A 13,015-nucleotide genomic window follows, 5' to 3' on the forward strand; every position below is an offset into this window, starting at 1 on the left:
CTTGTAGAAGCTGTGTAGATTAAATAATATGTTAGGGTTTCGTTTATTCAGAGAACTTTTTTTTCAGGAAATTTGATCCCCTGACATGTTTCGAGTCGACTGCCAACTGTCAGTCTTCTGTTTTTCCAAAAAGTCTAAAGTCTGCAATATCAGACCCTGAAAGAACTCATAAGGACACATGAATGCCATCAGTAGATGCTTTACTTATTAAAGAACTTATAGGGATACATCACCTCTGAGGAAAACTGGCAGTTGGCAGTCGAAACATGTCAAGAGATGAAATTTCCTGGAAAAAAAAGTCTTAAAGGTTGTCTGAATAAATAAAACCTTGTATATTTTCAAAAAAGAAGGCGAAATGAACTTGCTGGAATTACTGTGTAGATGAAGATGGGCGAGTGTGATGGGGGGTAGAACTTTAAAATACTTAAAAGGACATCTTTACCAGACATTTCATATGTGCCCCTCCAACTAAGTATAAGCAGTCAGCCCAAGCCAAAACAAATGCAATTTGAACACATATACAAACACTAGAGAAAAATAAATAATGGACCTATAACTCAGCAGAAATGGTTGATGATGGTAGAAAAATGAATTTTAAATAAAAGAAAAACATATGAGTAAAATAGTTACTTTTCGGGCCTGCTGAAAAATATAAGAATACTGACATTTTTAAATGCCAAATTCAACATCTTAGAACAGGTTGCTAAACTCATACATTCTATTCTAAAACATAAAGATAAAATGTTTTTCTCTCCACCTAAAAGTTACCAAACAAATCCAAACTAGGCCCTAACCAGTTTACATTCAAGCAAAGTGAGAATCTCTGGATTTAAATCAGTGTATGACAATAAACTGTTATTATCAGGTGAATGTGTGCAATCGAGTCTGGTTATCTGATGTTTTGGGTTTAGACCTGCTGTGTTTGTACAGACGGTCAGTTTCTACAGTGTGAGCTCTGCGGGGCTGATCGGATTGCTTATAATAACTGTGGGAATGATCGGATTTATGCTATTAACTTTCCCACCACTCAGCCAATGCCATGCAGATGCAATGGCGCTGAGCCACCGGCGGAGGTCACGGAGGATCTCCTACTGTTTAGACCTGTAGTATGCAGCATAAGCTCACTTAAGGATACTTTTGGACAACATAAAATGAAGCTTAAGTCTATTATGTGTGTGTGAACGCTGCTGTTAGAGCTGCAGTGACGTTACCATTAGCCTAGCGCTAGTTAGCATTTTAGCCAAAACACCCAGAGACCCTACGGAGATGTGCTAAAGTCAAATTTGACCCCGACGGGTTTATGGTAAATGTCAGTGTTCAGGAGAAGCAATGATGTGTAACTTACACTTGTGCAGAAAGACAAAGATGTAGGCTTTAATTAAAGACTGCACTCACCTTGGAAGCAGAGCTAATGCTGTTTCTGGCCCCTGAAGTTAACAAGCTAGCCGTCAAACGGCCGCAAATCAGGGACGTCGCCATGTCTCCCTCTACAGCAGGAGTGTTTCGCGCATGCGCAGCGTCCTTGGATCGCGTGTTTCTCCCATGGTGCCTTCAAGGACATGCAGAAAGCGGATTCTCCATTTCAAATGTTAAAATTAGACCCTAGCAGTTATTAGTAATTACGTATTTTCAATGTCTCAATTTTCTGGGAGAATGCATCAACCCTAACTCATTAAAAAACAATAATTTTTGCGACTTGCTTTGATATAAACTAGTGCAGTGGCCGCAGGAAGTAGGCATTGCTATAGAAAAGTAAGAGGTTTAATTTTTGCACTGTAATAAAGGCTAGCATACATCTGCAGCTAGCTGATAAAGAGAGAACAATTATTATTTCCGTGTGTACATGGTTCTCACACTTGCTTTGTCAATGTACTGTAAACCTCTTTTCTCATGCCAATAAAGCTATTTTGAATTGAATTGAGAGAGAGAGAGAGAGAGAGAGAGAAAGAGAGGCTCAATAATCAGGTGCAAAAAAAAAAAACAGTATTAAAAACGTATTTATTTACATGCTCAAGTATGTACAAGCTTATTTACAGTATTTAATGAAGGCTCATACAGCATGAAAAAACAAAACAAAAAACACTTCCACTTATTTTTAGCATGTAAATGGTGACCCAAAAAAGAATAAGACGCTGACAAATCATTCCAAAATGAAGGATGAAGACTCGGGTTAATGTTTTGGAAAAAGTGTGTCTGCATATAAGTCTACTATTTGGATAGAAGTCTATTTAAAAAAATGTGTGCCTCTATATTCTAATTGTGTCATTTGGCATTAAATTTCAGCAAAATCCGGTCTTAAAAAATAAAAATCACTTGGTACATTTTGAAGAAAACATCCAAATGATTTTATTTTAAAATAAAATACTTAAAAAGATCCAAAATAATAAAAATAACAACTCAAATTTTAAATATTATTGACAAAATCTATTAACTATTCAACATTTGAATGAAACGTTTATTTTTTTAATCAATTGTATTCCCATTTATCAAAACTTTTACTTATCTGTACACACATATGCACTTATTTACCAACAAACAGGTGTAAAAGTTCATCTGCACTGCGTGTCTCAAACCTTTCAAAAGAGGCTTTAGACTTTGAAATTCTCCCTGATATTAATGACTGGTGTTGTCTCTGAATGTTAAACCATCCAATCAGACGTCTCGCTATGGTGACCCCCCCAAGGCACTAATTGGCTCTCGGCCTCAGTCAGAGTCGCTGCTGCTGCTGGAGGAATCTGTTGACATGGCTTCCACGTCGTCCTCGTTCTCCTTATTGTGACCTGGAGGCTCAAGGCCAAAGTCGTTGCCATGGTGAGGCGGTAGCATCCCCACTGAAACATCCATCGACTGAAAGGGGTAGTGAGGCGTGAGGACCTCTGAACGGTGAAAGAGGAAGTGGTTATTGAGAATCAATTGATTCATGTTTCTATATTTTTATGACTGTATCGTGTCTGTAAAGTAGGGCTGGGTGATGTGGACCAAAACTCATATCTCAATATTTTTTCTCAAAATGGCGATATACATAATATATCTCTATTTCTAACTTAAAGCCTAACCAGAAAGACAATTCTAGGTTACATTTTGTTGATTAAAAATGCCACACAGGCACATTTATTAACAAACAGCTGCACAATATGTGCCGATTTTGACTTTTTCTCCTCTAAAGGACAGCACCTGTGAGTGAGTTCTTTAGCATGGCTTGTTTAGGGGAAAGTCTGGGTTAAAAAGCACTCTGCATTCTATCTAACTGTGTTTTTCATGATGTTCTTAGAAGTAGCCAAAGCAGCAACTCCTAAAACAAGTACTTAAATACAAAATAAGTTATAAAGTTAAAAAAATTGTCATTTTCTATATTGCCAAAATAGAACCCTCGATATAGCTTGAATCTCAATATATTTCCCAGCGCTATCTTCAGCTAGTTTAAACCAGGGTTTGGGTCAATTATAATTATAATTGTGTAAACAATAATTAATTACAATTATGGCTTAATTACAATCATAGTTTGAATTTTTTAAATCTGTTGCTGTCATAATCATAATGAAATTGTAATTGCGTTCAGATAATTGACTTTGTAATGGTAATTGTCATGAAAATTCTATAAAAATTGTGAATTAGGATTGAACACTAAATTGGGGAACCATGTTACAGTTCTATACATATATAGTTAACAATCAATAAAATAAGTTTCATATCAAGCTTTCCAACATTTTACCATTTAAAAAAAAAAATATATATATATATATATAACAAAAAAGGCTCAGATGTCCACACCAAAAATATTAATACCTATATTTTCATTGATTAGAAAGCCTAACAAGGTAACCAATATATGAAATAAATTAGATAATAGGTCAGTTTTATAGTGTATTTTACAGCAGATTAAAGAGCTGTTATCATAAGAGATGCTAACAGAAAGCTAACAAGAGGAAGGTTGTGATTAATTGTAATTGAACTTTAGTAATTGATGAGAACGTAATTGTAATTGACTTTCTGAGGATAAAAATAATTATAATGTAAATGTAATTGAGAAAAAATGCTGGTCACTGCAATGGTAATTGAACATAGGTAATTGAAATCGTAATTGTGACTGAAAAACATAAGCGACCCCGACCCTGGTTTAAACTAACACAAACCAATGCAGTGCAGTGGTATTTCTACCTGTGCTGTATTATCTGAGGACAAACTCAGAAAAACTGAATTATTTAATCAATTTCAGCATCATTAATCAAATTGTTTCCTCCATCAAACTGTTTAAATGCTGCCTCTTAATATTATTAGAGTTATTAGTTAAATTATTATGAACCCAGTTCGTTTGGCAGCCCTTCTTCTCCTTTTAGATTTACCTGGTAACCTCCCAGCAGCCAGAGCGTCTCCTGGTAGATGTCCGTTCACACCGTTGGTTGGCAGGTTGGCCATGTGACCCAGCATCCCGCTGCGCATTTCCAGGTCGGTAGGGTACGGTCTGCGTGGATCACCTGAGATAAAAACAGTGAGTAAACTTAAAACTGTCCAACTAAGCAACGACCAAACGTAGGTTGCAGTGACGTGAGTCTGTACCTGGTACCCAGTTTAGTGGCGCGCACACGGCATTACTGGCACTAATCCTGTGAGCGTATTTGATGATTTCCTCTGATGATATACTTCCTGAAATAAAAGCAAGAAACAAGCTCAATTAAATGAACGATTGACCCAAAACTATCCCAGCATCCGTCGACGTTTATCCTACCTTTCCGGGCTTTGTCAATAGACTTAAGTTTCTCTTTAGCCTGGTAAACAGCTGTGGCCTGATATCAAATCATTGAAAAACAAAAAAGAAAGAAATGTTTTAAACAAGGTGATCATGTCTTCAGTTACATCAACAATAATCAACACAGAATATTAGTGGTAAAAAACAAACTCATGGAATGAACTCAAGAAAAACATCCACTCTACAACCTGAGATCTTATCAGTGCCTTTTAATGTTTAACAGAATAACTTTATATCAGTACAGGGTAGGGATGTAACAATTAATCATAAGGCAGTTAAAAATCGATTCATAGGTATCACGGTTCAAATCGATTATCTGAAAATTGAATCCCAGTACTTTTTTTAAACAGCAGAGGGCGCCATATATTTATCCTTCTCTTGTCCAAATGTTGAGGCGGCGGGCGGAATCTGCTACTACTTTCTTTCTGGCCGCCTTATACTCTTAAACATCTTCATAAATGATTCCTTACCCCTTTAGCACCGAAAGAATATCTGTAATATTACGTGAATATCTGTAAAAGGCCCGTTTTTCTATTAGCTCTGTCTGCTAGCACATAGCATCTCTTCTTCACTGCACAGAATAGCTGCAACCCAACCACCGCCCCCTGTTGGTCCAAACAATTATCTAAAATAAATGCAGTGCAGACTGGTTTTTTTAAAGTCTAATTGTTAAGGCACAAAATACATTTTCCAGTTGAACTTTCAAAAAGAAAAGGAACTATTATGCAGTTTTGCATTGTTTACTATAGAACCAGAATTTAAATTAACAAGCTTCTTCTTCATTTTTTTTATTCCTTTATTTATTTCATTCAAGATTTATTTTTAGTTAAATTGCATGTTTTGAATAGTTTATGAAGGGGTTCTTTTGACAATGAAAAATAAAAGGAAAATAGTACAGTATTTTCCCCCAAAAAAATAAAGAAATATTTTTAAATCATCATTTGTCTACAGTTCCACTTTGTAAAATAAATCATGAATCAAATCGTATCGGGAGTTGAGTGAATCGTTACATCCTAGTACAGGGTTATTGAACCTGCCATCTCACAGGGGTCTCTTCAGGATAATAAGTTGTAAAAAACAATTCATTTTCTAATGTTTATAATACTGTATTTCAACTATCAGAGAAATATCAACTGATCTTTTGATTTATTTATGTTGGGGGGGCAAAACAGTAAACACATTTTGAGACTTAATTGTACAAGTTAGTCCTGATAAGCAAACTAGGCAAAAAAAATATAATAATAATGATCCAACCCACCAGGATGTGTTCGGCCTCTTTCAGCTGCTTCTGGAGCTGCTGGATGTCGCTGTCTCTCTTCTCCACCTCCTTCTCCAACAGCTGCATCTCCTGGTGAACTTTCCCCTGCTGCTGTGCAACGTCCATCAGCTCCTGAAACTCCCTGTCCCGCTGCACCAGCAGCTCCAGAATCTGAGTAACAAATAATAACACGTCAAATGGTACACAGACTTGATTCATAGAGAGCTTTAATACCCAACATTGAATAGTTTATTAGCTATTTACATTATTAGCCCCATTCACACACCAATGGTGCGGTTGGGTCGGAACCTCTGGGTACCTAACGATACGATACGCGATACAAAGCTCACGATAACGATTATCTCACGATATGACGATGCTGCAATAATCGATATATTGGTTCAGAAATCAATCTACGATAATCTATCACATAAAAAAGTGAAAAAAGTGAAAGTGAAAAAATACAATTTCTATTTTAGATCTAGAAGCTTATTTACTTTTGTTATTTTATTTTTTTATTTTTCAAGTTAGTTGGTCTTCTTAAATCCTAAAGCTTGAAATTGTTGAATGACAGAGCTGCATTTACTTTTATTTTGGAATTGTGCTATGCATTTTAACTCTTGAGGACAATGACAGCAATAAAGTTGCACTTCTGATGTCTGCAGTCATTTTTAGGTACATTGAAAAAAAAAAATTGAATCAAAACTCGAATTTGAGTTAAACAGTTGGAAAACCTTTCAATTATGTAAGATTAAAGGTGGAGGAAAATATCGATCGACAACATAACATTTTTAATTCTTCACGATATCAATTATAGATATTTCTCTCCATAATCAATAATACAGTATTATGAGATAGATATACTATATATATATATATATATATATATATATTTATATATACAGTATATATATATATATATTACCATGTCTGCATATGTCATCATAGAATAACACCATAGTTTGGTGTAGTGTATTTTCCTGTGCAGATGAGATAAATGTCAGATCGACAAACCGACTGACAATGTGCATTGTGTTTAGGAACTATGTCTATGACCCATTTATTGTTTCTAGAAAAGTATGATTCAGCTTTAGTTTGTCATATAATGAAAATAAGGAAATTAAAAGCGCAATAGTCGTTACCATTATATCGCAATAAATACGTAATCGGCACCCAAGTATCATGATAAATTCAAATCAGGACCAAAGCACATCATCACAGCCCTACTTCAGATTAGGGATGTCACGAACACAAAGAAATAATTGCAATATTACGATTATCACAAATATGTTTGCATTAATTCATTTCATACAACCATGAATGAGTAAAATTATATGAACACTCATTATAGGTCTTTAATTTTTAATATTCTTCAATTTTTTGATGCTCTTATAACAAAATAATATCTCAACAATGTAAAGTAATCAAAAAACACAAGAAAAAAATGTTAATAAGTCCATATACATATGCTGATATACAACTGATTCTAAATTTTTTAAAGCAACCTGAGCCTCATTAAAATATGTGTGGGAACAGTTTGTGGTCCATCATCATCCGCATATGACAGCTTGTTTCACTCTGTAGTGGATCAAACTGTGACTTTACGTTGGACATAGTATGAAAATAGTTGAATCACTGTGACCAACGTGGACAGAAGTCTGCGTCTGTCAGAGTTTTAATTAATCGGCGCTGCGCGAAGCACGAGTCCGTGTGGCTTCAAATGTAACTAAGTCCATATTTCTAGTGCAATATAATGTTTCACCTTATCGGGGCGCTGCACTTATTCCAGGGTTAGAAGTGCATAAGAGGAAAAGGACTTACGCACACCGGAGAATGCGTGTAAGGCCAGATTTGAATGAGAACACCCACATTTCAGGGCTGCTCTACCCACAATGCGTAACTGGGATGATGGCGTGCAGCGACTGACTTAAGTACATAGCTTTTTGGACTTACGCACATGGGAGAATAGAGCCCTTCGTACAGTACATGGAGTCTCAATGGTTCTCTCTAGTGACAACATACAGTACATCTTTTTGTTTGGTCTACCTGTGTGTCTTCTCCTGCCTGAGGTAACTTCTGACTCCTGGACAAAGCCAGCATCTCTATCAGCTCCCTGAAAAGAAGACAAATTGCAAAAATTAATGGAGGACGAGTTTGTGATGTACAAAGTAATACATTTAAACTTATTTATTTTTCAAAGTATTTTAGGAAGCTTTATGGTCACTATGGTTCTCCTTACAAATATTTCCCCAAGAAGAAGTTATTTTATTGACAAAATGATCTTTTCCAAGAGAAAAACAAATCAAAATGCAATATTTAAGATTTACACCAAACACATTTTTTTAAGGTATAATAAGTAGAATTCTTCTTTAATTGGTTTTGATGTTTTCTTTTGTTTGTGGATGAAAACTGCTGGTGGCATCTTAGCAAAAATAAATAAAGAAATAAAGAAAATAAAAAATGAAGGGGTCAATCAATTGGTTAAAACAAAATGGCCAAATTAAATAGTTGGGAATAATTAGATTTTCACTCCAAGAGCTGCTTCACATTTTGGATTCATTTAGTACATTCATTTTAACATATATATTTGAAGTTCAAACTCTCAAATCACCAACCTTTCATGAAGTAAATAGGCCGTGCCTCTTTCTGCATAATAGATGGCTTAAACCTATTAGTAAACACGTACCTTTGCATGAATGCTATATAATAGTGTAGTTATAACATATGAATTCTATAATTTGCAATCATTCAACAATAACCGACTTGTAAACTACCTAAATGATTAAATAAATATTGTATTATTTTAGTAAAGTTGACATGTGAATCATTTAAACTTTACAAATACAGCTGACTGGTTAGTCTCCTAGTTTTGAATGAGAACTCGTCAGTTTACTTTGTGAGAAAAACCTCCTGTTGGCGAAATCTATTCAATCACAAAATAAACTCTCAAACACTCCTCATCACAGCACATTTTTTTAACTTAATATTTACCGTGATAAAACCTCCAAATCGTCCAGGACAGAGAGAAGCCGCTCTTTGGTGGATTTCTCCGCCGCCGTCGACATGGTTTCCCTCTCGCTGGTACTGCGCAGGACAGGAAGTGGATCCTTCAACTTCCTATTTGTCTTTTCTTCTTCTTCTAATGTTTTTTGGCCTTTCTTGCATTTTTAAAGATCTACTACCGCTACCTTCTGGAATCTAGCTCTCACAATGCCCAGTTTTCATATTCTCCATGCCAGCCCAGTCCTTTGTAAAAAAATAAAAAAATTAATAAAAAGGAATCTTTTCCCTGTTTCACCATGTGCAGGTATGTCCTTTAGTCCTGATCCCCCACCTTTCACTGTTTTTGCTGCAATCACAGAGTCCATGTTTCCCAATCATGTGTTGTTGTTTTGTTTTTTCCTCCAATCATGTGTTGTACCCATTTCAGGTTACATGTGACGTAACACCTGACCAGGTTAAGTTACACTATTTGCATAATACTGCAGCACGGTGGACTAGAGGTTTGCAAGCAGGCCCTGGGTTCAAGCCCAACGTGGACACTTGGGTCATTTCTATGTGGAGTTTGCATGTTCTCCATGTATTCTTTCTTAAATTCTCCATTACAGTTTTTCTCGAATGTCAGGACACATTTCAGGAAACTGCCCTCCATTTTCTCTAAACTCTAAACACAAAACACTTTTCTCAAGCTAGCTCCACAAAAACTCGCAGTCTCTTTACAAAACGAAACTCTCACTCCAAAACACAAACTTTCACCACAAAACTGTTGCTCCTATGGCCAAAACCAAACTTTGACAACAAAATGGTCCTCACAGCTTGCAAAAATGTAAACACTATTGGATATCTATCACACACTTCAATAAAAATTGAAAACACAATGTTCAGGGTGTGATGTTCTCAGTACCCCATCATTTGTATAGTAATCACATCTGTATAGTAATCAATAGTAAGTCACAGATTATTTTTAGGGGAACCTCATTTATTGACAACCTGTACAAACATACTTTTTCCAAAACAAATTTCAAAAGAGAACAAAAGCATACATGGGGATACATGTCACAAATTCTTACAGTAAAGAGGTTCTATGGGGTCTGTGGGGGGGCCTGTGCAGGGGCCTGTGGGGGGGCCTGTGCGGGGGCCTGTGGGGGGGGCTGTGCGGGGGACTGTGCACGGGCCTGCGCATCACGTCGTCGGGTGGGGTCAGGCCACAGGACCTCGTCCACATCGCAGGCTATGTTTTCCCTCGCCAGGCAGCGGGGGAAGAAAGCTCTGGCATGCCGGACCCAGCCTGAGTAATCCCCCACATCATCACAGGCCAGGTCCATGGCCCTGAGGAGGTTCTCTCTACTATATGGTTGCCGGTCATACACCTTCCACCGCCATGATGAGAAGAACTCCTCTATGGGGTTGAGGAAAGGTGAGTAGGGTGGCAGACATACATTGAGGAATTGTTGGTGTATATTGAACCACTCTCTTATCTGGTTGGTGCGGTGAAAACTGACGTTGTCCCAGATGATGACATAGATGGGAGGAGGCTGTGCTGGAACCAGATTCTGCTGCTCACGGTCAATCAGGATGTCCCGTAGGTCTCCCAGGAATGTGAGGAGACGCTGGGTGTTGAAGGACCCAAGGAGAGCCTGCCTGTGGAGAAGCCCTTCTGAGGTCATGGCTGCACATAGGGTGATATTCCCCCCACGTTGGCCAGGAACGTCCACAATTGCTCTTTGGCCAATTATGTTACGGCCTCTCCTCCGTCTCTTGGTGAGGTTGAAGCCAGCCTCATCCAGGAAGATGTATTCATGTTGTCTCATCATGGCGTCCAACCTCAAGATTCTCTGTGGAAATGAATAGAGTATGGGTAGTGTCACAGAAGGAGTACTACAGTACACTGTGGGCTACTGTGCAGTACAGTGAGCTTGTACACCCACTGTACTGTGAACAATCAACATTGTATACCCGTATGTATACTTACTTGCACATACTGGAAACGTAGCTCTTTGATTCTGTCCGAGTTACGCTCAAAGGGAACTCTATAAGCTTGCTTCATGCGTAGCTTCTGGCGACGGAGGACTCTGTCTATGGTGGCCAAACTGACTCTGTCAATACCTCCAAAATTTATGTTGTCAGCTATGACTCTCTCCTTTATTTCCCTGAGTCTGATGATGTTGTTTTCCCGGACCATGTCCACAATGAGGATCTCTTTCTGTGCTGTAAATAGGGGAGCCCTTCCACCATGATGTGGCAATCTTTCAACCCTATAGAAACAAATATGCTTTCACTCTTCAAAAAAAGACTTACAATCTACAATACAAACATCAATGGAAATGTCCAGTCTCCCAAAGCAAACGTAATGTGGTGAAACCAATTTAGATTGTGGGCTACAAACATTTAGACAAAGTAACTACAGTACATACCTGTTGTGTTGTCTGAATGCCCGAATTATGGTGGACACTGAGAACCTGCTGAGGTTGGGTTGGACTCTTAGTCCAGCTTCTCTCAGTGACATTCCATGGACAATGACATGGTCAATGACAGTAGCTCGCATTTCATCTGTGATGATTGTACGTGGTTGTCTTGCTCTTCCTCCTTGCACTCCTCCTCTCCCTCCTCGCCCTCCTTGGCCTGCTCCTCGCCCTCCTCTGACACGAACTCCGCCTCTGTACATTCTGTTGCCGTTTGGCACCTTCAGCAAACTGTGCATTCTAAACTGGCCTATATAGGTGTTGTCACATCATTGGCAGGTGTCTTCAATTTTGAGTCGTTGTGCATTCTCAAGCGGCCAATATGGATGGTGTCACATGTGTCTTCAATTTTGAGTCACAGTGTTTAAGCAATGACACCCGTGCTTTCATTGTGTTCAACTTTTGATGTCTGAGTCTACCATTTTGCATTGTGTGAGCAAAAGTGTGTTTTAGCAAGTGTGAAAGTGTTTAGCATAAGTGTGAATGTGTTTAGAGCAGTGCAAATGTGTTTAGAGTTCTGCAACATGTGTTTTGGCAAATGCAAATGTGTTCAGAGTTTTGTGAAATTGGAGATTGAGGTGAAATGTGTTTATAGTTAAGCCAACTAGAGGCCAGATTTATTAAAGTGTTTAGGCAACTGGTCATTGTGCTCAGAGATCTAGAAATTGTGCTTTAGCAATCGAGAAAAACTGTAACTACCCAATGCTAACTGACATGTTACAGCAATGATGCCCCTAGCTTCTCCATCCTCATCTCTCTTCTCTCCCACTTACTTTGATTTTACCAACAGTGGTCATATTCTTTGCTTTCTTGCACTTGATTGCTACCAGCAAATTTTCATCATTCAAAATCATTGCACACTGAAACTGAAAAGGGCAATGTGTTTTTCAGGCCAAGAGACAGATTCAAGCAACAAGTTAATCATTGCTGGCTTTGTTTGATTGGAAAAATAGTATTTCATGCATTGCTCTCATGTATATTTGAACATTGTCCACTTGTGAAGTTGTTGCACAAGAGTAGAAAGTGTTCAACGCGTTCACTTTTAATCAATAATACAGACAAGGAACCTTTTCAAAGAGCTGCATATTTTCAGGATTCTGTTGAAAGAAAGAAAGAAAGAAAGAAAGAAAGAAAGAAAGAAAGAAAGAAAGAAATAAAAAAATAATAATAATGTGTCCAGTTATTACAGGCCAAGGAAAATCAGCACCAGTAGCCTGAAAGCATTGGTTGATGCGGTGAATAATTAAGCAGCAGGACTCCAAAACGATTGCATTTAATCTATAATTCTACAATTACAATTAAATAAAATGACCAAATTGAAATATAATAATCACTGTTGACCATTTAATTGTTTTCTTTTTTTCTAATGTCACTTTTTTTTAATTTCAAACAACAAACAATAAATGGAAACATTTTACAGTAAAAGAGAGAGAGAGAGAGAGAGAGAGAGAGAGAGAGAGAGAGAGAGAGAGAGAGAGAGAGAGAGAGAGAGAGAGAGAGAGAGAGAGAGTGTGTGTGTGTGTGTGTGTGTGTGTGTGTGTGTGTGTG

The 13,015-nt window shown here is 37.6% G+C and overlaps 3 protein-coding genes across 5 annotated transcripts in view; all 3 read right to left on the minus strand.

Moving 5' to 3' along the window:
• The window catches only part of sucla2 (succinate-CoA ligase ADP-forming subunit beta), a 48,427-nt gene extending 46,887 nt beyond the window's left edge, over positions 1-1,540 (minus strand). For all 3 annotated transcript variants that reach the window (XR_003672670.1, XR_003672671.1, XM_028436486.1), the window contains exon 1: positions 1,396-1,540. Coding sequence is in view for 1 of the 3 variants with exons in the window: in XM_028436486.1 (XP_028292287.1) it covers positions 1,396-1,479 (84 nt within the window). In the remaining 2 variants the exon portion in view is untranslated. The remainder of the gene's footprint in view (positions 1-1,395) is intronic.
• A 441-nt stretch (positions 1,541-1,981) lies between these two features.
• On the minus strand, positions 1,982-9,305 carry med4 (mediator complex subunit 4). The gene is made up of 7 exons (XM_028436555.1): positions 8,997-9,305; positions 8,052-8,118; positions 6,006-6,176; positions 4,727-4,784; positions 4,558-4,644; positions 4,344-4,475; positions 1,982-2,876 (listed from the first exon to the last, which is right to left on the minus strand). Exons 1-7 carry the CDS (start codon positions 9,068-9,070, stop codon positions 2,704-2,706), a joined length of 762 nt encoding a protein of 253 aa, XP_028292356.1. The 5' UTR covers positions 9,071-9,305; the 3' UTR covers positions 1,982-2,703.
• A 658-nt stretch (positions 9,306-9,963) lies between these two features.
• LOC114455332 (uncharacterized) lies at positions 9,964-12,155 on the minus strand. The gene is made up of 3 exons (XM_028436506.1): positions 11,420-12,155; positions 10,978-11,260; positions 9,964-10,840 (listed from the first exon to the last, which is right to left on the minus strand). The coding sequence occupies exons 1-3, from the start codon at positions 11,704-11,706 to the stop codon at positions 10,088-10,090; spliced, it is 1,323 nt and encodes a 440-aa protein (XP_028292307.1). The 5' UTR covers positions 11,707-12,155; the 3' UTR covers positions 9,964-10,087.
• Between the last annotated feature and the right edge of the window lie 860 nt (positions 12,156-13,015).

The sequence above is a fragment of the Gouania willdenowi genome, chromosome 21, assembly GCF_900634775.1.
Source record: "Gouania willdenowi chromosome 21, fGouWil2.1, whole genome shotgun sequence".
In the NCBI taxonomy this organism is placed as follows: domain Eukaryota; kingdom Metazoa; phylum Chordata; class Actinopteri; order Blenniiformes; family Gobiesocidae; genus Gouania; species Gouania willdenowi.